Source organism: Wyeomyia smithii, chromosome 3 (genome assembly GCF_029784165.1).
Source record: "Wyeomyia smithii strain HCP4-BCI-WySm-NY-G18 chromosome 3, ASM2978416v1, whole genome shotgun sequence".
NCBI lineage: Eukaryota > Metazoa > Arthropoda > Insecta > Diptera > Culicidae > Wyeomyia > Wyeomyia smithii.
Window position 1 is genome coordinate 117,027,148 of NC_073696.1, and position 27,930 is coordinate 117,055,077.

General features: G+C 39.8%; 1 protein-coding gene across 1 annotated transcript; it reads left to right on the forward strand.

The window, feature by feature from the left end:
• Window positions 1–26,698, forward strand: LOC129730335 (F-box/LRR-repeat protein 20). Its single transcript, XM_055689612.1, has 10 exons — window positions 1–749; window positions 23,209–23,316; window positions 23,371–23,454; window positions 23,528–23,800; window positions 23,860–23,962; window positions 24,365–24,450; window positions 24,510–24,701; window positions 24,760–24,861; window positions 25,068–25,280; window positions 25,353–26,698. The coding sequence occupies exons 1-10, from the start codon at window positions 717–719 to the stop codon at window positions 25,458–25,460; spliced, it is 1,302 nt and encodes a 433-aa protein (XP_055545587.1). The 5' UTR covers window positions 1–716; the 3' UTR covers window positions 25,461–26,698.
• The last annotated feature ends 1,232 nt before the right edge of the window (window positions 26,699–27,930 follow it).

Consider the following 27,930-nt stretch of genomic DNA (forward strand, 5'->3'; position numbering starts at 1 on the left):
AATGTAGCATACCTTGTAGAACTGTCATCATACTTGGGTGTGGTGTAAGCCTCTGACAGTTTGGCCGATTCATACAAACAACAAGCAAGTTCTCTCGCTCTCCATCGTCGCACACACCGCGGTATTGGTTGATTATTATTGTTCTCGCGATTCAAGCTTACTGAAAAGCTGTGGGGCCAGTTCGATTCAGCTCGACATCACGACTAGTGCTGCTGGCTGCCTGAAAATGATGGTGGTCGTATTAGCAGCAACACATCAGAGCAAAAACAGAAAATACAACGGAGAGCGGAGAAAATAGAAAAAAATAAACTTCGCCATATTGAATTGCGAGAAGTTCTTATGTCTTACTTTTTTTCCTGCCAGAATTGAAAACTGTTTCCTGGTACCAGGACCTTGTAACATCCGAATCAGTTAAGTTTGAACAGCAGAGAAAAATGATGGCAAAGTGGTTGATAAAACGAAGATCATAATGAAATTTTCATAATTGAGTAAACTCTAGTTCAGTGCTGTGATTACTGTTGGATTTTGTCATTTCTCAGTGAAACGTATTGTGTACTAGTGACTGTAAAATTATAGTACGGAAATTTCCGTCTTCATCAAAACTGGAGTCCTGCGAGCCAGACAACTCCAAGGCTCAAAAGCAAAAACGTCGTTCGACCAAAACTACGAATAAAGTAAAAGTTCAGCAGTGGAGGACGACAAAAGGAAGAGACAAGATGAACCAGACAGTATCCAGAAATAGATTCGAGGTTAGTATTTGTTGGAAAAAATCATGATATGATGAAAATTTGACATAAAACTCTGCGTGCACGTATTAACTTGCCATCTTTGATTTTATTCATAGTTCGACTTTTTCAACTCCCAAGTTCTTACGAGCCAACAGACCCAATCATGAAAAACAACAAAGAAAACGTTCTTCGTACACTCACTTTCAAATCTCTGGAGACATGTATCAATGTAACTTTCCTATTTGCCGACCCGTACTAAGAAAGCTGTGCTTCTACGACGCAATAGGTGTAAACGTGTTTTGATGGTCTGTCCTTATAACACCCATTTCTCTCTTACTTTCCCGTGTTGTACAACATTTCGTGAGTGGATCAGTCTTTGTTTTCTGATAAAGCTTCACACAAAATCAATTTAGAAAATAACTGTTCAAAGGTTTTTTAAATTGTTTTTTTTTCTATTGGTTTTTAAATCTTCAATTGTAAATAATTTATAGTACAAACATTACAAACATCTAATTTATAACATGTTGTGTTACATTTTATGCTACATTTGACATGTTATGTCTATTCTTTAGGGACTTGGTCTCCGATCAAAAGTTTCTAAAGTTTTTTTTTTTCGCCGAAAAAGGTTTTTTTTAGTTAGAAGTCTCTTCTTCCATTAGTCGTTTAAATTATCTTTTGGAAATTATAATGTAATTCTGGAAAATTGAACATTCAAACAATTTGGGAATAACAGTATTGATTGTGCTGCGAAGGTTATACGTTAATATTATCGTCGTTAATGCAATCCTTTTATATCCTGAAATTAGCTAGCCTTTTTCATAAATTAATACTATTTTTGAATAAGTCAGTCGTCACCAGCTCTGAATAAACCCACATTCGAAATTATGAAATAAGGTTCTCTACGAAAAATTTTCACTAACACAGAATTTTATAATTCAGTGAAGAATTGTGGAACATAACATACGAATGAATGTAGGCATATAGTATCACTACAAACTTATTTTTACGATTCCCTTGCTGGACAGTTGTGCATTTAAGGGCAATATACTGCGTAGGAAAAGGCGTTCAAAATTTCCTTTATTTTTCTATTTACATTTTCTTCAACTGAAAGTATATGGGTCAGCTACATTTATGGGTCACGACAATACGTCTATTCTCAAGAAACTGAGCCATTTTCACTCTACTATTTTAAAACAAACCTTGCAGCCATGTTATTCTCAACATAAAAACTGATAGAAGTAGTAATTTGATATAGCTTAAATGATGCTCCAAAATGTTAAGAAGGTATTATAGGCTATTTATTTTTTTAGTCTGTCCCATTTTAAACTAAAGAAACATTCATTTTAAATTGAAATTTTTAGCCTTCTATTCACATCTTTTATTTACATTGCCAAACATTATTATATATCGTGTAAACAAAGTGATTTTTCACCAATGGGTGTTATTCCGAGAACCGTGAAACACCGTGTTATATTCAACAACCTTCTTTTTGTTGCTAATTTGGAGACGCATACACATGACACTGTATGTAATAAAAAAAACACAGTGACGACATAAGTCATTAAATTATTTTCAATTGGGGCTAAATTCCAATTCGCCTTTTCTATTCTTGTCCGAATGATTAAACTTATGTCATAAGTTAGCCCGTATGTGCAAATTGTCACCATTTATCTTGGGACACTCATGTTCCAGATTTGGTGGTATGCTTTGAGCAGATTAATATATTTTTAGCTTCATCATTTTGATTATTCTAAAACTGTTTAATAATGCTTCAAGTATGAAGTTATGAGATAAAATGGCTCCTAGTGAAATTGCCTGCTGAAGTGCAGGTGCAGGTGCTGGAAGTTAAAAGTTCAAACATTTCAATTTATAATAATTAGAGCAATCCAATATAAACTGATGGCGTAATTTCATTCATCATGGTAATGTTCCACTTCAAATTGGAAACTTGTGCTGAGGTAAATATTTTTTTGTGCTGGGGTACTACAGATCGCGTGGTATTATGTCGAAGAAACAGTCCTGAGTTTTTCATACTCTCCCTGTAGCAAAGTGAAGGCAACTATACATTAACAACTATACATCTACTTTTTCGTAACTCATCGGGTAAAAACTACATTACTCATGTACAATAGACAATAGACTGGTTCAAAGATTGTTATGATTCAGCTACAAGAGCAGATGGTTTTCAAAAATTTAAATTTTCAACATAATTCTGCATAATTTTCCGATGCTTTTGTCTTGTTACAAATCAATAAATTGAAAAAAGTAATATGAATAAGCCTAATACCAAATCCGCTAGAAAATCGCTGCGTTCCAGTCGACGACGGGACGGGTATATAAATGCAATGCATTAACTGCACATGTACCTACTCGAATCGATATCTGCACACCGTTCACAGCGCAATGTTTTGGAAGAAAATGCATAAAAGCAGCTGTGTTGATAAAAAACGCATGTCTCGCCAGTCGGGGTCTACATTCTCTAGCGTCCCGTTACAGACTCTTTGTCTTTCAACGCAGGTGGTGGTGTTCAGTTTAGACAGATTTCGAACTACTGATTCACATAAAAGTTTTGAATTTTCTTATTAATTTTATTAGAAATCTTTTTTTTTATTTTATTTATTAATTATTATGTAACTTTAAACTTGACTGTAGCCAATCAAGTTGAGAATATTTCAGATAGGTACAACCGAAATTTGCGTGTTTCTATCAAAATTTCTCCCTCACAGTCACGAGAAAGAAGTATCAGCTAGTGTGCTGTAGCTACAGTGGAATTAGTACCCACTTTATTTCGCTACGATAGAAGTCTGAACTTAATGTTTTGTATGGGTATACGATGCAGTTCGCCCATCTCCTGCTGTTCGGGAAAATGCTTGTTCTTTTCTTATGCCGAGTATGACAATGCCGAGTAAACCGGCCATATGACGTTTAATCAACATATGCTTATTTTCGAACCGATCCTTCAAGACGTTCCACGCGATTAAGTAATTGTTTGCAGTAAGATCAAATGCTGAAATCATACGAGCAGCTTCAAATGCTGAAATCATACGAGCAGCTTCACTTCGTAGTTACCCGAAAACTCCTTCAGCTTCATTTCAGGAAGTCGAAGATTAGGCATCGATTGAACGGGTGGCGCATTCCTATCTAACGTTGTCGGTAAGGGGAGTGGAGTCGAAGGTATTTTACTAGTCAATGAGGTCTTCAATAAATAGTAGAGATTTTGAAATTCCATGCGCTCCTCACAAAATTTTTCATCTGACTCATCGAGGTCCTCAATTTGATCCTGGACCGTTTGAAATTCACGCCACAATTCGTCCAGGTGTTGAACTCTAACCAAAATTTGGCTTGCTTCCGAAGGTTTAAAATTTTCGTCGAAAGTCTGAATCAGCACCGCTGAACTAAAGATGTTTGCACGACGACGGTAAAGGCTCTTCAACTGGGATGCCTTTGTTAACTTATTAAGAGGCGCCATTGCACCGAATAAAGAAATTTTTTACCTGATGACAGCTTCTTACAGGCCGCGACGAGGGGCAATGCCGATATCAGCAGTGACTTATCCTACAGCTTCCTTCTGAAATCTAGGTGATGTGGTTGCTATCACCACCAATCCGATGGTTACGACGGTGTTGGACGAACAATGGCGATCTGTAACAACTACGAACTGCAACTTTGGCTGGAATGTATTACCACCGTAATTTCGGCAGCAGCGAGAATCCTCCAGTGACGACAAATATCCGAGAATGGGTTGAGAGGCGAAATTTGTTGATTGTTGGCAACGTGGTTGCGCGAGAGCTGTGATGAAAACGCAATGGCGGAATTAGTAGTAGAACAATAGACTGGTACCATGCGTTTTTCACGAAATATCGACGACGAAAATTCAGACTGTGGTCCTTCTGATCAGCGATACGACGTTCCGGATTAAATTCCGGTTTATCCCTGCTCGATCACCGCATTTTGGCGGATTATGGGAGGCTGGAATTAAGTCCTTTAAACATCACTTTCGTCGTATTATGGGACAAAGAGCCTTCTCGGTGGACCAATTTCACACCGTCGTCACCCAAGTCGAAGCTGTGTTAAATTCTCGCCCGCTGTCACAGATGTCCGACTCACCCGACGACTTCAACGTCATAACGCCTGGGCATTTCCTAATCGGGGAATCTTTAGTTTCTATATCTGAACCAGATCTGAGCCACATTAACCCGGGTCATCTTGATCGCCTTCAACACATGAAAAAATCGCTACAGGATCTCTGGGCGCGTTGGTCGCTGGATTACGTCAGTCAATTACACCAGCGCTCCAAATGGAAGAGTCCACGGCCGGATCTGCAGCCGGGACAACTAGTGTTATTGAAAGAGAACTCTCTACCGCTTCAATGGCCTTTAGGGCGTATCATCGAGACAATTCCCGGAAGAGATGGTCATATCAGAGTGGTCGTGGTGAAAACGACCACAGGGAAATATAAACGTGCGATTACGGAAGTTGCAGCTCTCCCCACGAGTCCCGATGAGGTCTAACACTTGATGCGCCACAACGTTTGGATATCAATTGAAACGAAACGTTCAACGGGGGCCAGTATGTTTAAAAATATGTCGTCAAAATTTAACTCAATTAATTCTTATTAACCTGCACTAGATTAAGTACACAATTACCACAACCTGTTATCACAGTACTTTGAACCACTCAAATGAACTCAATCTTATATCTCACACTCATCCCCAATACACATCCACTACACCAAATTTCCTTCGTCGCGTATTCTGATTCAATAAGAATTAATTGAGTTAAATTTTGACGACATATTCTTAAACACCTGCCATCCGTGTCAGCTAACTATTTACTTACCGACCGACCGACCGTCCCGAAACAGAAACTTTCAATGTCATATGTCTGGTTCTTTGTTGCAGCGATACCCCGTAAGCAAATCGTTGTTCCCATCCGAGAGGTTGGGAGTTGATCGTTGATAACACCCTTTTTTCGTGCAGATACAATGATAATACGTGATATTTTCTCTTTTCTCTTTTTTTTTAAATCTTCAAATATTAAAGACGCTGTGAATTATTCAATCAAGACAGTAATAATACACATATTAGTAATACATAGAGACAGTGGTAATTTGCGGCAAAAAAGTTGAAAATTCGCGGGTGGCAAAATAGAAAATATTCAAAATTCGCGGTTTTTTCACAGCAACCTTTTCTTTAAAAACGCCTCTCGATAATATAAAAAAACTGTTTTATTTAATTTAATGTAGGTACTGTAATTTAACCGTACGATTCATAATTTCTTTGCAGTGAGGACTACTAATGTTAAATTGTCTTCAATCATATTTTGGTGTCGGCAGGCACGTATTATTCAAGTTATTCTGACTCACGTTGCATTTCGCATCTACTGAGTTTCCGGGAATCGGTAATTTTTTTGCAACCCGGAAAAGTGCAAGAATACTTACCAAAACTATAATATCAATCTCACTGTTGCGTATTTTCAAAAATGCAAAAATGCTTACTACTTGAACTAAGTTGGTACATCTTGCAACTTCGATTTTGCACACTCTGGGCTATCATGCAGGGCCCCAATCGCCAAAATCTTTGCTCGAAGAGGATCTAGTAACTGAGCCGGCCGATAACAATTCAACCCAGGCTGATAAAATCTCGTTGGAAGAGAGCAGTAGTACTATTCCATCAAATTGGTTGGGTAAAAAAGGCCTCCCGTTGCCATCGAGGTGCCCAATAATCTTTAGATTTGTCCGTGTTGCCGGTTTTCGTGGCATTTCGCGGTTTTTTGTTAATTTCGCGGCCGATGCTGAATTTCGCGGAATTCGCGGCTTCCGTGAAATCGCGATTTACCACTGTCCCTAGTAATACATATTATCAGTGGTGGGCACCGCTAATCGAAAATTTAGCGACGCTAATCGCTAAGCCGCTAACCGGAAAATTTAGCTCGATAATCGCTAAACGCGGAACTTTCGCTAATCGCTAACTTTTTAATATGTAAATAGTCATATCGCTATATTTATTGCTCGTGTTTTGTAAGATTTGGACCACTTTGATCTTTTTTGGTTAAACAAACGAAAACAGTTACTTTTTAAAGCTAAGTGTTTACAATAAGAGGTTCACGAAACGGTATTCATATTTGATTTTGTAAAAACAAGAGTAACGAAAGTTATTTAGCTTGCATTGAAAATAGATACTCTTAGGAATGTTTTCATAAAAATTCAATTATTATCTGAATCAAAAAAGTAGAACCGAAGTTGTCATAATTTCAAGCGCATTGCAATTTACCAAAGTCCTTGGTGTGCCGAAAATTTAATCTAGACCTTGTGCTTGTTCTTCAAAATGCTCCTGTGGCTTGTACGATAACTGGAACTCCATTCCTGGGTGAAAAAACTGACAAAAGTAACTTTCGCAGTAAAGTATGTTCATCTTTTGAATCAATTTACGTACGCCATCAGCAATTCACAGTTTTTCTAAATATTTCTATTGTCGCTTCTCTACAAAATTTAGCGAATTAGCGATTAGCGTTTCGAAGGCCGAAATTTTAGCGACGCTAACAGTTTCGCTAACCAGCTCAAAAATTAGCGAAAACGCTAACTGAATTTTAGCGTCGTTAATTAGCGAATTAGCGGAATGGTGCCCACCACTGCATATAATATAATTTTAAGGCTCCTGAGCAGTTTTGAGGTATAATACTAGTTCATAACAAGTCATTCGTATGTTTGAATCCGGGCTCTGGAGAGAATACTGTTAGTGTCTGTAGGATCGTAGCGTTTGAATACTGATAGTTGGTTGCATAGCCTGTGTCCAATTAACAGGTGAAGTTCCGGATAACGAAATGTGTTACAGCTTTGTTAGCTTCAATTATCTAAAAAAGACCATTGAATTTAAGACGTGGTAACAGGTTATTTTAGAACATGAAACTGTATCCGTAACGGTTATATATTAAACGTCAATCAGATATTTTATACCATCTGGTTGAAAACACTGGAATACTGAACATCAACATTTCAAACTTCATATTCGAAAACTGGAGACAAAACTGTCTAACGAGAATTTTCAATGAATATCAAAACAACATACAACATTTGAACATCCAAGGAAAAGCTTTCTGTATTCCTTCTGAACAAAGAAATAATTATGTGGCGATGAATCTTGGCTCAGTAGAGGATGATATTAGAAAATAGGTTCACGTTACAGGAAAGATCGAAGTTTTGCCCAACAATAGTTATGGCGCTCAAGGTGTCAACTTGCAATCTCGACTTTTCATCAGACTACATAACATTTACGATAAAAATGTCCTCTACAGTAGCGCGGTACTACCAGAAAGATACAAAACGTACTCAGTAATTTTAACACAATCCTGGCAGCTAAGAAGTTTATTTTACATTTCTAAAATATTTGAACCCGACGTTTTGCAATTGTCACTGTCTGTTCAAAACGGTACGTTTGTGCAGCCTACATTTATAATAGGTATCAAGGTAGCATTTTATTTTTACATTTCATGCACGGCATGCGAAATAGATTCCAATGTTTGGTACCAAATGATTTTGCAATAAACGTTTTTAAGTTACAACAAGCCCGACTAGCTTTTTTTAATTATTTTCTGATAAGCCATCACTAGATCCAAATACAAGAAAAAAAATCTTGTCAGTATTTTTCGGATCAACATCTCTTAACGAACTGTTTAACGTAGAACAACTGAGAAAAAGGGCTTCACTATTTCTCTTGCCGAAATTCTGCAGAGATGTTCATATGGGCTAGAGCTGGGATTGAGAAACGGATACAAAGCTGTGGGAGTATCAAAACGAACCAGAAGAGACTGTCATTTTGAAACAGATGAACAAAGCATGTTTCAGTAATAAGTGTTGTTATATTGTCGGTTGAAAAAATACAACAACAATATTGTTTATTTCATTCATTGTGGTTTTACAAAGTATTTTTCAGCGTAAAATAATAAATTTCATAACCTAAGTAATAATCATGCCAGCGTACTTCGATAATTAAACTTGCACTTTCTGCATTTACGGCTTGGATCAGGTTTAATTTTAAATTCGAGAAATCTGTTGAATTTCTGTTTTATGTAACGACAATTTTGCAGTTGTACCGGCTACGTAATCAGTGATTTTTGTGGAAGAATAATTGCTTTTTCCTTGACCGTCGACTTATCCGGCAAATACTCATGATGATAAAATTCATGCACGCAATGAAATTTAAAAAGAATTAAAAGAGAAAAAATATAACCAGAACAGTGATGATAGATATAAAAAGTTGTTACCATTGAGCATGAGCATGAGCATGATTGACCGCCCGCGGTTGCTACTCCGTTATTGCCAGATCAGCTGTAATTACACAAAGAACCAACAGATCATGTTTGGGACCAACATGCATCCTCAATGTGTAAAAACAGGTGCCCTAAATCTTTATATTAGGCAATACCAGCGCCGGCCGCATCCGAATGCAGGTCAAAGAAGGAGTTTGTATAGGAATATGTTGACGTGATACTCGCTTTATTGGAAGCCGAGAACACCTCTGCACTTCCACGAGAAATCACTGGGATGTTGGATAAAGGGGAAGGTATACAGCAGGGTTCGTTTTGGTAAACGATGCGCTAATGTCGGGTTCTTCAGAACATGTGCCGCGTCTACAAGTTTATTACATCCGCCACTATATTTATAATGTGATTCGAACTTATTTAGTTTGACAATGTAACACCGCAACAATAAAACGTACGCGAGGATACAGGATTTTTGACTAAACCGAGACAACCTCAAATTACCGTATATCTCCTCGTAAGGTTATGCTCTTTATACCTAAAACTATTGCGCGTTGTTGATCCATCTGTAGATAATACGACCTCATGGAAGGTACCGACGCGGGGGTTGAAATGATATTTATCGACTGAACGAAGTCTACTTCGATTTCCGATGTAATAATTTAGATGCAACGCGCGAGCAGTCTCCGACTTAACGTTGATGGAGATGAGAAAGATATGATGAAATATCTGGGTTCACTTCGCGAAATCACCACACGCCGGAAGTCCATATATCAGCAAAACTCGCCCGGGCTGAATACGCGTTTACACCGAAGCGTTACGAACAACCGCTTTAATCCCCCCGGCCGACACATACGCGCAGGAACTCGGCGTTTACGTCGATTATCTCTTAACAATGTACGCCTAATACGCCTAATAAATATGAAAATTGGCAATGTTCCATGCATCCAAAGCCTCAACAATTAAATAAAAGAAAATATACATATAAGCCTGAATATATTTTTAAATTTATTGACAAAGTGCCGAACTGTCATAAATATAACAAATTATGTAAAACAACTGGTCAAAAGCTAGAACAATCAAAAAATCTAAGCATATGATTCCTGAGAAACACATACTCTAAACTCCACAAACCACACTAACACTTTGTGGACAAAAATAAAACTTGTTACTGAAACTCTGCGGAAAAAATACCGCGCACACAATTTCAACGATGAAATCAAAATCTCTCTGTATCTGTTTTCTCACATAAAGTAAAACTAGAAACAAGCATCAACATATCACTTTACAATACAGACAAGACAAAACGTATACTTAGCTTTCATCTCTGCATTTTCCAGTTGTTTTCATCGTTTTTGGACTTTTCTTTAAATAGAAGTACAGTGGCAACATGCATGTATGCCTTCACACACTCGTTTAATCCATACAACATTTCATTCGTTGAAAAGAGATAGCACATAAACACTGTAAACGGCGATGCATGGTTTTGATCTTATTGGCAAATTTTCACTTCAAGTTTAACTAGATACAAGCCAAATATAATTTGCACTATGCCAATGAATAAATCCCTAATGAGCATCCAATCACTATAAAACTATGTGGAGCAGCTGCTCGAAAAACACTCTCCTTATTGTATGTAATAACACCACACACTCCACACTTTCAAACCGTCGCCAAGACAGCGATAGAAAAAAAGAACAAGAAAAAATAAACACTTTGGTGAATCTAAAAAGCAACGCAATAATATTCAATTTTCACAATTAAATTCACTTTTTTTTGTGGAACTTCACACTTTTCGCACTCAGCACATTTCAATAGAACACCTGTATATATGTTTAACAATTCTTTAGGTGTAAAATAACCGAAAATCACCAAACAATGTGATGATTTCAAAGCAGGAACCAGCTGGCCAATCTTGATCACGGCCTCGCACAACCATCCGCGAACTTTTCCAAGAAAAAACAATTTTAAATTTAGAAAATAAACTCATTCCGCGATTACATCTATAACGAACATGCACAACTTAATTCAACAATTTTGCTTCCGATATAACATGCGAGCGAAAAATTTTTGCGTCCGATTTCGGTCATGGCTTGCTTCGACCTCTTATAAAAAAGTTGTTACCATTTATGAAAAAAAAATTTTTTTCAAGGTTTTTTTTTACAGTTCATATATTTTTGGAATGAAAAAGTAACATCTACAACTTTGCCGAAGATGTCACACCGATCAAACAAACCGTTCTGGTTTTAAAAATATTTTCATCATTAATAGGCACTCGGCTCAAACAGTTTGATTTCTGTCAATTCAAGTTTTCTTTGTGCCAACTTGAAAACCAACTTTGTTCCGACAGCCATCATTGTTGTAATATGTTCTAGTTTTCAATTCACAATAAAATTTAAAAAATAAGCCCACCCCTTATATATAACGAAACGTAACGCCAGCACCAACTCCCGCAGAATAATTACGTAACGCTGTAGAAGAATTTGCGTAATAAAAATGCTCGTTTTTGAGAGTCTCCAGTGATTTTTTGTTACGTAACGCTGATTTTACCCTCCCCCCCCCCCCCCCGCACGCAAAAATGTCAATATTGGCAAAAACCGTCAAAAATAGTGTCTAATATTGTCTATAAAAGCTCTCAGTGTCTTTGAGATATAATGTTTTTTTTTCAAATCATGAAAAATGATGTTTTGTTAAAAATGGAAAAATTGAAGACACCGCAATTACGGGGGGGTTGTCCGATTAAACCAACACTGTGCATTTTTAGTTCAGACCAAAACTTACTTTACTTTGCTTTGTTGGCTAACCGACCGTTCCCCGGTCTAGGGCCGAACGAATTAGAGATGTCCAGCTTTTTCTGTCTTGGGCAGCCGTTCTCCAGTCTCCTCGTACACCAGCAGGTCGTGCATCTTCTTCCACCTCGTGCGAGGCCTACCACGGAGTCGACGGCCTCTTCCTGGTTCTCTACTGAAGATAGTTTTGGCGGCTCTCTCGTCGGGCATTATGGCTACATGTCCAGCCCACTGAAGCATGCCCCGCTGTATTACCTTCACTATATCAGCATGTTTGTATACCTGGTACAACTCGTGATTCATGCGTCTGCGCCACACTCCATCTTCCAGTTTACCTCCAAGCATCGATCGCAGAACGTTACGCTCAAAAACTCCGAGCACTCGTCGATCAGCTTCCTTCAGCGTCCATGCTTCATGTCCGTAAAGGGCCACCGGGAGTATCAGCGTCCTATACAGCGCTAGTTTTGTGCGAGTTTGCAAACTACGGGACCTTAGCTGGTTACGTAGTCCGTAGAAGGCCCTGTTCGCAGCTGCAACCAAGAAGCATGTGAGATTTCGTGATGATCGTACCGTTTCTTTCCACGTTTACTCTTCGTACTGCACCCTCAAGAGCGATACTGAATAGTAAGTTGGAGAGCTCATCCCCCTGCTTCAGTCCATCCAACGTTATGAACGCGGCTGATGTCTCGCCAGCTATCCGCACGCACGATTTTGATCACTCCAGAGTCATACTACTCAGCTTAATTAGTTTCGTAGGGAAACCATGTTCCAGCATGATCTGCCACAGCTCGTTTCTTTTCACTGAGTCGTATGCCGCCCTGAAGTCCACGAACAGATGGTGAGTCGGTAAGGCGTACTCCCGGAACTTATCGAGAGTCTGTCGCAGGGTGAAGATTTGATCCGTCGTGGAACGCCCCTGCCGAAAACCAGCCTGGTATTCGCCAACAAAGGATTCCGTTAGCGGTCTCAATCTGAAGAACAGGATACGGGAGAGCACTTTATATGCGGAGTTGAGCAACGCTATGCCTCGATAGTTGCCACAATTCAATTGATGGTCCTTCTTATAGATAGGGTATATGAGGCCTTCCAAGCAGTCGTTCGGCATTTGTTCATCCGCCCAGATCTTTAGTATTATCTGTGGATCGCATAGTACAGCCGCTCGCTTCCCGCTTTTAGAAGTTCGGCCGGGATACCATCTTTCCCAGCGGCCTTGCCGTTTTTTAGCTCACTAATAACCTTTTTCACCTCCTCCTGTGTTGGTGGCTCCACAGCTTGTTCGTCACTCATAATCGTCATCCTGTTCCTGCTCTGCTCATCCAGCTCCTCACCGTTCAATAGCGCCTGAAAATGCTACTTCCACCTGGCTGCAACCGTCTGTTTATCAGTAAGCAGGTTGCCGTCCTTATCATTACACATGACCGTCACAGGGAAATTCCTGCTTCTGAATCTGTTGACAGTTCTATAGAATCTCCACACGTCGTTTTGAGCATAGCTGTCCTCTGCGCTGGCGAGCACCTGCTCCTCGTACTCGCGCTTCTTCCGACGGTGGGTTCTATTTTCGGCAGCTCTTGCCACCTCTATCTGTTCTGACGCGTAGCCGCAGTGAGCATGCGGCTTCTGGCACGGTTCTTTTCATCTGTCGCTCTCTGGCACTCGGCATCGAACCAGCCATTAGGCTGTCTTCCACGCGTCGTACTTACCACCTCTCTCGCAGTCGTTTCGATGGCGCCGTGGATACTGCTCCACAGCCCATTTATGCCTTCCACTCCTTCCGCGATCCGTTGATCCAGCTCTCTGGCGTATTCTTCTGCCACGCATCAGCTTTCAACCACTGAATGTTGAAACGCGTCGTCCTCTCTGTGAGAGATTTCAGCACGTTCGACAATCGTGCGCGGATCTTACAAACGACGAGATAATGGTCAGAGTCAATGTTTGGTCCCCGAAAAGACCTAACATCAGTGACATCCGAAAAGTGCCGACCATCAATCAGTACGTGATCGATCTGGGAGCAGGCCCATTTCGATGCCTCCAGGTATGTTTCTGAATATTCAAACGTGGAAAATAGGAGCTACATATGGCCATTCCTCTGGCCGCGGCAAAGTTTATCAGCCTCAGGCCGTTTTCATTGGTTGACGAGTGGAGGCTATGCCTTCCAATGACCGGACGGAAGAGATTCTCCCTCCCAACCTGTGCGTTTGCGTCTCCGATGTCGACTTTAGATTCGCTCAAGCTTGTCATAGAACTCATCATTGACTTCATCAGATTTGTCGTTTGTCGGTGCATAGGTGTTGATTAAACTGTAGTTGAAGAATTTGCCCCTAATCCTCAACACGCATATACGGTCACCTACGGGCCTCACCGGTTCTTTGAGAGATCGGACCTTCCAAGTACCCAAATTTCCAATCGTTTACCTTAATCTTTTTCCGTGTCCCTAGCCTAGGTCTTTGCCGATTGATCCGTTCCGTATTTCTAAATTCGTTGTTCGTGGTTGAAGAAAGGTTTCGGTATGCTACCTTACCAGAGTCGCGATACCTACATCCTGCTGATGGGACTGCCATCTTAGGTGTAGCTGGCAGGATACAGCATTCCATAATTCAGCCGCCCGCTCTGGGTCAGACGCTGTTGTACGCCGCCCCTATGGGGATACAGCCGTGTATGACCCCCTTCCCAGTCAGCATACGACCATAGTTTCCACCGGGAATTGGTTACCCGATCTCCGCTAAGGTTACTCATATTCCACCGGCACCACATGGAGGTTGGGATAGGAGTTGCTGGACAGAGGTGAGTGGCCACATTAGGGTCTCAAGTTACACGTGTCCAGCCATTTGCCAACCATTTAGACCTAAAACAAGTCTTTTTGTTCATTTTGAAGCGAGCCGGAGAGGGTAGTTGCATTCATCTGATCCCTTGGTATTAAACAATGACCCATATGTTTTGTTACAAATTCTTGACGAACAGGCTTGCATTTATTCATGTTTTTAAATATTTTACATTTAATTTTGTTTCTTATAAAGAAAACTACCGATGCCGGTAATATTCAATAGTATTTCCATTGGATCAGGCATATCCGAGAAATTTTTTTGTTGTTGGTCACACACATAAAGAGAGGAGCAAATGGAGAGAAAAAAAAACAGATAAATAGAGAGAGAGAGAGTGAGAGAGAGAGAGAGAGAAGTTGTGGGAGTGTAAAAGCATATAAAAAAAGTATGAGAGAAAAAAAGAGAGAGACAATCCCGGACGAACACATACGATTCGGATAGATTCTCTAGGATTCCTCACATTGGATTCGTGAGCGCCCTTGAACAGGATTCCTGAAAAAAGAATCCTCAGAAATGCCCTGTATATGGCTCTAGGATTTTTGAATAAGAATCGTGAGTGGGAATCCTCCGGATCGTGTTTGCGATTCCTTTCACGATTCCGTCACCGTGTTAATCGGTATCCTGGGGATTCTTACTCAGGATTCTCTGCGTGTTTTTAAGGGATGAGGGAAATAGAAAAAGGATAGATAGAGTGATTATGTTCTGGTTGGCAGGCGTGCAGACATCTTAATTAAAATTGCCAAATGACATTGTAAAACATAACATACTTATAACTTACAAATAATGAGAACTTTTGAATTCAGCGATTATTTCTTTAAATCAAAATACACTGAATTCTTATTATTTTCTTCTGATCATTTATAACTGTTTCGTTGCAATTGATCGATTATAGCTTTTATAACTAAAGAGAAAGATAAAAAAATAGAAGAAGAAGCAACGGGAGAACGAAAATGAGAAGAAGAAATAGGAAGAGATAAAAAGGGAGAAGAAGGAAAATGAAGATTGAGACACAGAAAACAAGTAAAAAGATTGAGAAAAAAATGCATACAGGTATAGAAAAAAATAGAAAGAAAGGAAAAAATTAGATGGGGAGGCTTCAATAACACTCGAAAATTTAACATCCCATGTAAAAAATACTCTTGGTCAATATCTGATAGATAGATTTATACTGACTGACCAATCAACATGTAACTTGTTCGTTTTTTTTTTGTATTCGTTCTTGATTATACTTTGTAAATGATTTTGTAGAGTAAGAAAAGATATGAAGTTTTTATGCCTTTTTGGGTAACATACTGTGACTCAAAAGGGCTTTTCCTCATCACGAAAAGTTCATTGAGGCATATTTAGCCAGATGAAAACATCAAATAAATAAATAAATAAATAAATAAATATCTCAAAATTGAGGCAATTAGTAAAAAAAATATCGGTAAAGTTTTCGAGCTAAAGAGCTTTAATTTGCACTTAAGTACATCAAAACCTGATATTTTGTGCTGTCAGAAAAGGTATGTCAGATTTTGACGTAACATACATTTAGACAACATACATACACTCACGCACACACATACATACACACAAACAAACATTGCTCATTTCGTCGAGCTGAGTCGAATTATATATCATTCCTCCGGGACTCTAATGTATTTTTTGTTTTTCGACCGAACTCATAACCATTGGCGTAACTACGGGGGGGTTAGGGTAGGCTATAGCCCCCTCTAGGATTTCTGTTGCCCTTCCTAAAGTTAATCATACCATTACTAATTTCGCTTACCAAAATTGTACAGTTGGCTCTAGGGGACTGGGATAATTTCTTTCGGCATTTTTTTGTCGACTTCCTCCAGTTACTGCTGCACTGCCGAAATCGGATCCCACGAGAAATACGAAAAGTAAAAAAAAATTGCTATACCGTTTTTGCATAAAAAATTAGCCCCCCCTAGGATATTTCTTAGTTACGCCAATGCTTATAACCTTTGTTTTCATATAACAACAATGTAATTTTCAGTACCATATTTACATAAACCTTTTTCAAAAATTAGTTCTTTCCATTTACGGTTGAGCACCTTGACTTTTTCAACATCGATTCATTTTGGGACACCCTATTGAATAAGCATAATCTTCCATTTTTTTCGGTTTGAGCTTTTGGAGTGCACCTGTGCTACCAATGTTACTTTCAGTGAAAAGCCCTAAATTTTAATTTAAAAAAAGGAAAATTCTCTTTCATATTTTTAGTGGAAATATTACTAAACTATTGGTTTTATGTCCACGATGGAGAAATGTGAGACAATATACTTTGAAGCTCAAGTTTCAAAGATTTTTTAAATTTCAATATTTTCAAGAATAGCTGTATTCAAAAAGCTTAGGATAATTAACTTCTTAAATGCATCTATTTTTAAATCATTTTTATTTTGAAAAGTTCGACATCGACACTTTATATGACCACCGAAGTAATTAGAGGCATGGTACGGTTCTAAGTACTGCTTTGATCATGGTCACTATATTACCGGACCATGTTCCGGTATGTACTGTTATTACCGGACCATGTTCCGGTATGTACTGGCCATATATCCGGAACCAGTTGACCGATTCTGGCCATCCTCCTCAGCAACATGAAGGACCATAATATCTTTCTTTTGGCAGTTAGGGAAGTTAAATTTGTTAAAGGAAAAAACGAGAAAACTAAAAAATATGAATTGAAAAACCCGTTTTTTACTGCACAGGTACTAGAATTAACCGTGCCAAAAACTAATCGCGCCAAAATCGAACCGGGTTTGTACTTATACGTACGTTATATTTCAATTCAGCATTAAGAGTCTATTCTCTATGCTACACACTTAAAATAAAACATCGAATTCGGTAAAATTTTACCGGAATCTCAACAGCTGAACGTTCGGTGAAATCTTCGGTGTTTCCGAAAATTACCGAACAGTTTGTGAAACCAACAACCGAGTGGTCGGTAATTTTCGCAGCTTTTTTGTAATGTTCCAAACCGAGCAGTCAGTAAAATTTACCGAAAGAAACTTTAAAAATGAACAAAAATACCGAACACACCTGTAAAAAATACCGGTGGCAGAAAAGTCGGTTATAAATGAGCCTGCCGGTAGCGTCTAAAATCAAAATAAATCAACCAGATCACTTACGAAAAATGTTAGCGACTCGTACATCCATTAACACTTTCCAAATTATAAATATCCTATGTTTACACACAACAAGAACTAAAACAAATCAGCAGCACCAGTAGAAAATATTCGCGTCTTGCACGGTTGCACGTATGAGAAAAATGGCCACCACATTCGCAATTTGGCATTTTTACAGGTTGTTCGGTAAAAAGTTATACAAATTTCGGTGAATGTAAAATTAAGCAAATATTTCGGTAACAGTTGACAGAATTTTGGTAAAACTTACAGATCTTACAGAACAGTCGTTAATTTGATGCAGGAATACCGGTATTATTACACTTTACCGATGGATTATTGTAAAAAAAAATTACTGAACGACTTTTTTTGGATTAAGTGTGTATATAGTTGGCTCCGTAAAACATTAAATTGTATTGTGCCGTGTCGAATTAATATTGTGTGAACAAAAAAAAAAGAGTCTATTCTCAAATGTTAATATCAGTCTTTTGTGAAAATTTTTGCTCAGATTTTCTTATATTTTGTAGTGTATTCCAAAAATACTCGTAGTGAAAACTTGACAGTTTATTAAATTACTTTATTCTAGTTTGACGGTTACAATTGAAATGAACAATTTTTCTCTCAACCACAGTTAGGGCCCAGTTACACACACGGCGTAATGACGCCTTCTCCATACAAAAAAGGCGTGATGGCGATCACGCCTTCTATTTTGTATGGAGAAGGCATCATTACGCCGTGTGTGTAACTGGGCCTTTAGTGATTGCTGCGATTGATGTAATGGAACATCTTCCTCCTTACAGGCGTTGGAATCGGAATTGAAACTGTATCTGGTTGTGGTCATCTTAAGAGAAGTAATGTGACCCATCAGTTTCCATTTCCTCTCCAGGTACTAAATTTGGTCCCACAGTTTGAACAACTGGTATGTCTAATCCAAATCCATCGACGAATATGGACAATGGATCATGGCTTGTAGTTGCACTTGGAACCACCTCCACGGAACGTGGTTTCAATTGATCAATGTGCGAACCCGCCGAACGTATTAGTCGTTGTCGATCATGCAGAAATATGTTGTAATTTACTCTTCCAATTCGTTCAATGATCGTGGTGGCTTCCCGATGCCAAAAGTTGCCTTGATGGACTTAAGCATACACTAAGTCACCGAATCGGTCGTAAAAACATTATTCCAGCTGGAGACTTGTTACCGAGGTCAACTGTTGGTGTTGTTCGGTAGACTTGTAGAAATGTTTATAATGCTTCCTCTAAAGTCTCTCCTCCCGATCGAATTTTTCCGGAGGGTACGCTCCAGAGTATCAACGAACCTTTCCGCTGGTATGGTGCAGTGCGAACGTGACGAACACCTTGTTTTTCGCAGAAAACTTAGAACTCGTAGCTAGTGAATTGGGTACCGTCATCCGAGACGATGGCTTCTGGTACACAAAACGTTGCGAACGCTTGCGGTAGTATCTTCGTTGTAGCTCTGCTCGTTGTAGGTTTATTTGCGTACACTTCGGGCCACTTGGTGTATGGATTAACGACCACCAAAAAGTATATGCCATCCACAGGTCCAGCATTTTTTCTGTATGGACTTCCTCACTGCGACCAGAATCGTAGATCTATTGTGAGATATTCCCGGGTGTCTGCTGTATCCCGCACTTCTGTTAATAGCAATACCGCTATTGAGAAGTGGCATGCTTATTATTATTGTTCATCAGTGCTTGTGTGTAATGTAAAACTCTTCCTTACACGCTTACTGTTCTACTATACCGATACTCGTTCCTCTTGCCAAATATCACCAATTATAATTCCCTGGAGAAGTTTCGTCGTGCGTCCTTTTGGCCAGTTTTATTGATAAAAGGGACTTATTTTTTGTTAAGAGAAAGTCACGCAAAGGTATTGTAGATTTCAGCGTGAAGGAAGGGTAACTGGTGGGGAGCCTGAGAATAAACCCATGCTTAAGTCCTTTTTTTGACATCGGATGGCCTGGTTCTACTAAGATTCGAACCCACGGCCATCCGCTTGACAAAGCGGACTCCGTAACCTTGCGGCTACGCAGCTCCCTACAGGTCCAGCATAGTCCACATGAATGCGTGACCACGGCTTGTCAGTGGGCCAAGATTCCAGAGTTGTTTCGACAGGTGCTTTCCCAGCAGTGCAGCATGGAGTATAGTTCCAGACGAATTCTTCGAAGTCATTATCGACTCCTGGCCAGAAAACGAAACTTCGTGGAATGACTTCATACGAACCATGCCAGGATGTCCGCGATGAAACTGCTTCAGGATTTGCCTGCGGAACTTGCTCGGAATGACAACTCTGTCGTGGAACAGAATACAATCATCGACATGACTAAGAGACTCTCGTCTACTGAAGTAGGTACGAACGTCTGGAATCGTGATTGATCGTTGGCCAGCCTTCACGAATGTACTGCAGCACAGTTTGCAGTTCCTTGTCAGTCTTCGTTGCAGCTTGAATAGTTGCGAAAGAAACTGGTATTTGGTCAATCGCATCACGAACAATGCTCACCATGTCATCTTCTAGGCAAATCGCTGCTACGACGTTATTTTCCTGGGTAGGGTTGATCAGTCTAGACAATCGGCGCAACCGAAGTCGTTGGTGAAAACGTGACGGATGTCGAAATCGTAGTTGAGTAGTATCAACGCCCACCGCTGAAGTCGATTCGCGGTATGTAAAGGAAAACCCTTCTTTGACCCAAAGATTGATAGCAATGGCTTGTGGTCAGTGAAAAGAGTGAATCGTCGACCCAACAAGTACTTGTGGAACTTTGTTACGCCATAGGTTAACGCAAGTGCTTACTTTTCGGGCTGCCCAAAGCTTGCTCTGCCTGGGTGAGGGATCTCGATGCGTGCTGAATTGCCTTCAAGTGTCCAAAAATTCGTGAAGATAACTGCACCGATGCCCGTGCTGAAAGCGTCCGCCGCTACGATTTTTTTTTATTATAAACGCTTTAACCTTAAGGGTCATTCGCGTCTTACCGCCGCTACGATGATTGGTAATTTTGGATCGTAATGCGTTAGCAACAGTTCGGATTGCAGAACTTGTTTGAATTGCTCAAAAGACCGTTGGCAATCGGTATTCCACTGCCAATGCGTATCCTTCTTGAATAGTTTGTCGAAGCTCTCGGATGTTACGAACAAACCGGCCGTAGAAGTTAACGGTCCCAGGAAGGATCGAAGCTCGGAAACGTTGCATACTGGGAAAAAATGAACCCAAATTCCCACTAATTAGAAACATGTCCAATGAGGCCTTGAGTGCCTCCCAGATTGATCCAAAGATGATAGTACTGTCGAGAAAAGAACGTACCTCAGGAATGTCAGCAATCATTGTGTCAAGAAGCCGTTGTAAAGCTCCAGGCGCTAATTTTACCCCTGGTGCAAGGCGGTTTAATTTGAAGAGACCCCGGTGCGTATTTATGGTGAGAAGTTTCTTTGCTTCATTATCTACTTCCAGCTAAAGATACGCATTGGAGAGGTCTATAATGCTGAAAACGGCACTTCCGTTGAGCTGCGCGAAAATTTCGTCTGGAGTTGGAAGAGAATGATTGGCTTCCAGTGCATCGTTGAGGCCAATGGAATAGTCTGAATAAATGCGAACTTTACCATTCGGCTTGCGCACTGCGACAATTGCAGCAGCCAACTCGGAGAAAATGATCGGTTTGATGATTCCCAGCGACTAAAGACGTGTCAATTTTTCATAGATCAGCAAAATGGTGTTGAATGGAACTGGTCGCTTCGAACAAAAAACGTGTTTGGCGTTAGGCTTGAGAAATACCTTAACCATTGTCTTAGTGAAGTGTCCCAGTGAATTGTCGAAGACCGCCGGATGATTAGCTTGAAGCTGCGATGTGATTTCCTTAGAACACGACCCAGGAACTGTTGCCTGTTGTTGTTGTTGACTTTACTGCAAAGTGTATCGAATGGAACTGGCCATAGGCTGAACATATCGATCCAATCAATTCCGAGCACGTTGAGATCCGGTGATGACGTCACGAAACAATGGCCACGCTTGACCATGCCGATGAGGGTGACTTCGCAACGGAATTCGCCGATGAGTCCACCGAATGCGTTGGATGGTTCAATCGATGATGATGTCCCAATTGTTGCCACAGGAAATGCGGGAATTACTGTGATATCGCTTGCAGAGTCCAGTTGTAGCGAAGCAGCGACATTGTTGATGGTGATTGTTACATATTTTCGTTTTAAATTGCTTTTTCTCTCGTGATTGAGCGGAAGAGTTACTTGAAGATTTTGTGCACAACCGCACTAGTTTTCTTTATGACCAGTGCGGACAGTCGCGAACCTAGTGCATTTGTCCACACTGCCAGCAGGAAGTACGAGGAATGGACTGACTTTCCGTTTTTGGTAGACGTTGTTGATTATCGGTTTTTTTTCTCTGAAATGCTGTGGACCGAATTCTTCGAGCTAGAGGGTTGCTCGATCATTCCGACTTGAGATTGACGAGCCGCTGAAACTCGTCGATCAGAGTTTGAATGGTCACTGGTGATTTTGCTGACTCACCTTCGATGCGGGAAAGAAGTCTTGCTCTGATGTCCGCGTAGCGTGTTGCCTTCAGACCGCAAACAAACATCAAGCACTTGAATTGGTCGATTTTCAAATCTTTGAATTCGAATTCTTCACACGCTCTGTTGACTTTGCCACCGTAGGTGATGATATCATCCACCTCCGATTTCACGAGTTGTAGGCATTGATAGCGCTTGTAGAAAACAGAGGTTTGCCTGCCAAAAATGTTGACCAACGTCATGACGGTTTCGGCGAACGTGACTTCCTTCGGCACCTTCGGAAGGATGTAATTTACGTACCGACTGTGAGAGGACGTGTCCAACTTCCAAAGCAGGAGTCGACCTTTGGCTGCATCATCCAGACTATGTGCGTCGCTTTTCGAAAAGATCCGTATGCCGGGCGATCCACTTTTCGAATGTGGTGCCGTTCTCCGGATGAAAGCAGAGCTCGCTGATGTTGGTCGACAATGCCTCTAACACTTGCTCTGGGTTGATTGCGTGCGGAATGGCCGTCAAATGTAGTGTATTCCAAAAATATTCGTAGTGAAAACTTGAGAGTTTATTAAGTTGCTTTATTCTAGTTTGACGGTTACAATTGGAATGAATAATTCTTCTCTCAACCACAGTTAGTGATTGCTGCGATTGATTGGAATAGAGGGCACACTAATGTTCCTAATTCTTAATGTTTTCCTGAGCGTCTTGATTTTTTGACAGCTCAGTTACCTTTTCTAAAACATTTTAAATATAAGATTTGCATCGAACTAATCGTAAGAATCAAAGTTGACGAAGCAAATACCTACATTACTTTTTTCTCGTATCAATAAAAATGCTCTCATCATCTTCCAACGAGTAGATTTTATATGGTAAACAGTTAACTATTCTCAATTTTTACAGTGACTTCCAATGAATTTGAAAATGAATTTAATCGGAGCATTTTTCGTATTTTTACAGAAAGCCTACATAATGCCAGAAGATGAAATCTCAAAAAAACTACCGAAAGAGATTCTTCTGCGCATTTTATCCTATCTTGACGTAACCTCGCTATGCCGATGTGGACAGGTACTTAGCTTGTCGTGCTGTCGATAAACAATTTGCATCAATTTAGTCTTCTAGGTATCCCGATACTGGAACATACTAGCACTAGATGGGTCGAATTGGCAGAAAATTAACTTGTTCGACTTTCAGCGGGACATAGAGGTAGCATTTTCGCAGATCGATCACCTCGGTTCATGCATGTAGTAAATATATTTTTTTCGCACTATCGTCACAGGGTCTCGTGATCGAAAACATCTCGCTCCGGTGCGGTGGTTTCTTGAAATATCTCTGCCTACGAGGCTGCCAGTCGGTGGGTAGTCAATCGATACGAACCCTTGCTCAACACTGCCATAATATAGAACATTTGGACTTGGCCGAGTGCAAGAAAATCACCGACGTTGCCATACATCCGCTCAGCAAGTTCTGCACCAAACTTACCGCCATCAACCTCGAATCCTGCTCGCAGATCACGGACTGTAGCCTGAAGGCTCTCTCGGACGGATGTCCGGTGGGTGGGCTGCATGCCATCCTATACCATTACGCTAATCATTTTTTGTGTTATTGTAGAACCTAACTGAAATTAATGTTTCCTGGTGCAATCTAATTACGGAAAACGGTGTGGAAGCGATCGCGAGGGGTTGCAATAAAGTGAAAAAGTTCAGCAGTAAAGGTAAAGCTCATTCACAATTTCACCTGACAAGTATTTTATTAAGCATTGATATTATTTCATACGCAACCATATGGTTTACACAATAGTGTTTCGATTGTGCGTAACATATGATCGGTTCACATTGTAGTAAATGAACCATATTGTTTTTTTTGTGGTTCTCCGCAAATAATTATAATTGCTGCCATGCAGATTTTTTTATTTGTGTTTTTTCCTATATATATATTAGATACAGTCAAAAAAACAATCCATTCTTAAGTCGAAATATTGGACAGCTGTTCCTATTAGTATAGCATCAAACTATCAAAGTAAATTTCAAACTTCATCTGTAACCAGCTCCGATTTTGTACATACATTCAGGTTTCTAGAAATCAATGTACATATCAATTTTGATCACATCTACAGGTTGCAAACAGGTAAACGATAGAGCAGTTATTGCCTTGGCACTTTTCTGTCCAAACATTGAGGTTTTAAATCTACACAGTTGCGAAGTGAGTATCTTCGATTGTACAAAATTTCGAAGAAAAATAACGATTTTTTTACTTTATAGAGTATAACAGACGCATCAGTGTCGAAGATAGCGGAAAAGTGCATCAACTTGAAGCAGCTATGTGTGTCTAAATGTTGCGAGCTCACCGATCAAACGTTGATCGCACTGGCAACGTATAACCACTACTTAAATACGCTAGAAGTGGCCGGTTGTACTCAGTTCACCGATTCAGGATTCATAGCGCTAGCGAAGGTGACTTACTACCATTATTCTGAATACAACAAACTTCTAACAATCCAATATACCATAGAACTGTAAATACTTGGAACGAATGGATCTGGAGGAGTGTAATCTAATCACTGACGCGACACTGTTTAATTTGGCCGTAGGCTGCCCTAGCTTAGAAAAACTGGTAAGTGTGCATCATAATGATCTTTCGTATTGTTATATCAATGCAACATTATACAATTAAATCGCTTCGACTACATAGCAGTGCACGATGGTTGTTGTATAATGAACCAAAATTTAGCTGGAACTTAGTTTCGCATTAGAATTCTTTGCTGTAACGCACAAAGTTATTTTTGAAATTAATGTTCGCAACATTTCTTCCATTCGTAGACGCTGTCTCACTGCGAACTGATAACCGACGAAGGTATTCGGCAGCTGGCTGCCGGAGGTTGCGCTGCCGAAAGTTTATCCGTCCTCGAGCTGGATAACTGTCCGCTGATAACTGACGCAACACTCGAACATTTAATATCCTGTCACAATCTGCAGAGGATAGAGCTCTACGACTGCCAACTAATATCTAGGAATGCTATCCGTAAACTAAGGGTAACTGTTTTTTTTTTTTCTGCAAATATAGGTACTGTAGGGAAAACAAATCTAATTTCGGGATCATTTCAGAATCACCTACCAAACATCAAAGTGCACGCCTACTTTGCTCCTGTGACACCACCACCGACCACAACTGGACCGCGACCTAGGTATTGTCGTTGTTGCGAGATTCTCTGAGATCAGGCGATTGGCTTAGCCAGAAAAGTTCTCTGTAGGAGTAGAGATGACTGATATTTATACCTATAATCTTAATTGAGATACAAGACACGAATACGCCTCTGCAGCGTGGTGTAAATCAACTCATGAAGAAATTGTAATAATTGGAACACACGCTAATAATTATAGATAATTATTCTTTGTCCTTCAGGATAGAAACAGTGTAACACATTGAACGGTAATATTCTATTCTAATCATCATCGTTGTATGGTCGTAGAAAGAGCATCAATGTGAAAACGATTCCAAAGCCAGCGAAACAATCTGTTTTCCTTTGTTACAAACTTCTTATTTTGCACACACCATTATTAGGAACAAAACAGATGAGTATCAGAACCAGTGCAAAACCAGGCTAACATTTATCAACTGAGAAAATTGACATATTTTTCGAAAATAAACAACCATACCAGTTAGCGAGTTTGGATTTGTCACCATTTTTCTTTACTTAGTATTTAACGACAGCATAACTGGAAGCAAAACGATGGGGCAACCATAACCATGTGTTCAATTAGTAATGAATGAGAACAGCACGTTAATGAGCAACCGGAAGGAACAGCGTAATATTTGCATCGTAATTCTGAGGAGTGAAATTTAGAGAGAGGTAGAAAACAGCTTGGCATTTGAAGCAACTAGAAGCAAATATTTTTTCCTAATGACGCTAAAATTGCGGCTAGCTATACGCAGCCCCTAGTGCGATAAGTCAGTGAATGCTAAATCACACTAAAAAATCATCAACGGCAAACAATAACTTTAGAATTAATTACATTAGTCGTATCACAATATCTATTAATAATCGAATCGAAATGTGACGGTTACGTGGATCACACGTGCAACCTGGATGCAATCAGAAAAGTTACTGACTTGGACAGCAGAACATATGTGCGTGAGAATGTGATAAAATTTTGAGGGTAAATAGTTGTGATTAATGTTCGAAATCAGTTGAAAGCGACAATAGCGAGTTGTACACGTGGAAACTATTTTGCATTTGGAATGCTGCATGATTGCTCGAGGCCTGACAGGACGCGTAGTGTTGGCTATAGAGATCGTAATAAAACGAACATTTTCATGTGAAGCGCAAGCGAGAAGCTGATTTGATTGTGATCTATACATAAATACATTAAAATATATTTACGATGGTAAACCACACGGTGACACATTAGAAGAAAAAATTGAATAAAAATAAAATTTTACATAAAAACTATACCGTTTGGTTTTATTGTGCCCGGGCATCTCGCAACGGTATGACTATTTTGTGGAGAATTACAGACAGGCCCGGATTTGAGGGGGGGGGGGGCAAAGGGGGCAACTATCCCGGGCCTCCCGATTCAAAGGGCCCCCTAGTCCTGGGGCGACCTTTTTTTTTTACTCGTCATCGTCACCTTCCGGAACGTTACCTCTAAATGTTTTAAGAAAAGAGGGCCTTACAAACAAATTTTCCCCGGACCCCCCACCGTCTAAATCCGGCCCTGATTACAGAAAAATTTTACTTAATGGTTTGTAACATGAACTGCAATAACAGTAGGGTAAACAGGTATAATACGCCCCCCTAAGGAACATCGTCAATACTGTAGCTATGTTTATCACAAACAACAAATCTTTCATGCAGTTGGATACACTATTTAGTTGGTAATGCACTGCTATTATTTTGTTTTGTTATTACTGTTACCCAAAAATGCCATAATTTTATTAAAAAATATGACTAAATTTCAAGCTTTCCAATCTACCGGGACAAAACGCCCCAGATGCAGTATAATATGCCCCATGCAGTAGCTTCATATGCCAGCTTAGCATGCGAAGTGAAACAGCGCTTGAAGTCTCAGAAGCAAACGGTAAAGCAATGAACAAATCAGCCGGGCTAGCGGTGGGGCATATTACCCGGGAGCTGTAGTGTAGCAGAAAGCATTGAATACTTAAGCAAATTATACAATTATTATCGTTTCTTCACTAGATACAGCTGCTTAGAGGTTCGTTTGAGATATATAAGTACAAAAACTAGGTAATAAACTTTATACATTAGTGAAAAAACGTTACGGAAACGCTGCAAGAAATTAGATCTGAAGCAGCTCAAATCAAAATTGATTTTTGTTTATTTTTTTCTGCTAGTGACAATTATCAAACTTGCACAGAAGGTTGGTCCTATGACCCGCTACGGATTCCCAATAGTCTCATGTCTTATTTTTTGTGTGTTTCCGAATAAATGGACTGGGGCGTTATGCCCTGGGGGGGCGTTTTATACATATTTACCCTACTTTACTGAGCAATTTCAAAAAAACGTCTCAATTTCAATAGATACTTTTATTTGTCATTTTAGCTTTGGCAGAAACTTTGCACAGATGTTTTTAATGGCTAAAACGTTATTTTATGCTCTTGGTATTTTTTTTTTTTTGAATTACGTCTAATTTGTGGAAAGGGTTCATGTAAAGGGGAATTGAT

Coding starts and splice junctions, on each gene's coding strand:
- LOC129730335 (XM_055689612.1), top strand. CDS start 717: ATGAACCAGACAGTATCCAGAAATAGATTCGAG. Junction 750..23,208: donor TATCCAGAAATAGATTCGAG/GTTAGTATTTGT, acceptor GTATTTTTACAG/AAAGCCTACATAATGCCAGA. Junction 24,862..25,067: donor GCCCTAGCTTAGAAAAACTG/GTAAGTGTGCAT, acceptor TTCCATTCGTAG/ACGCTGTCTCACTGCGAACT.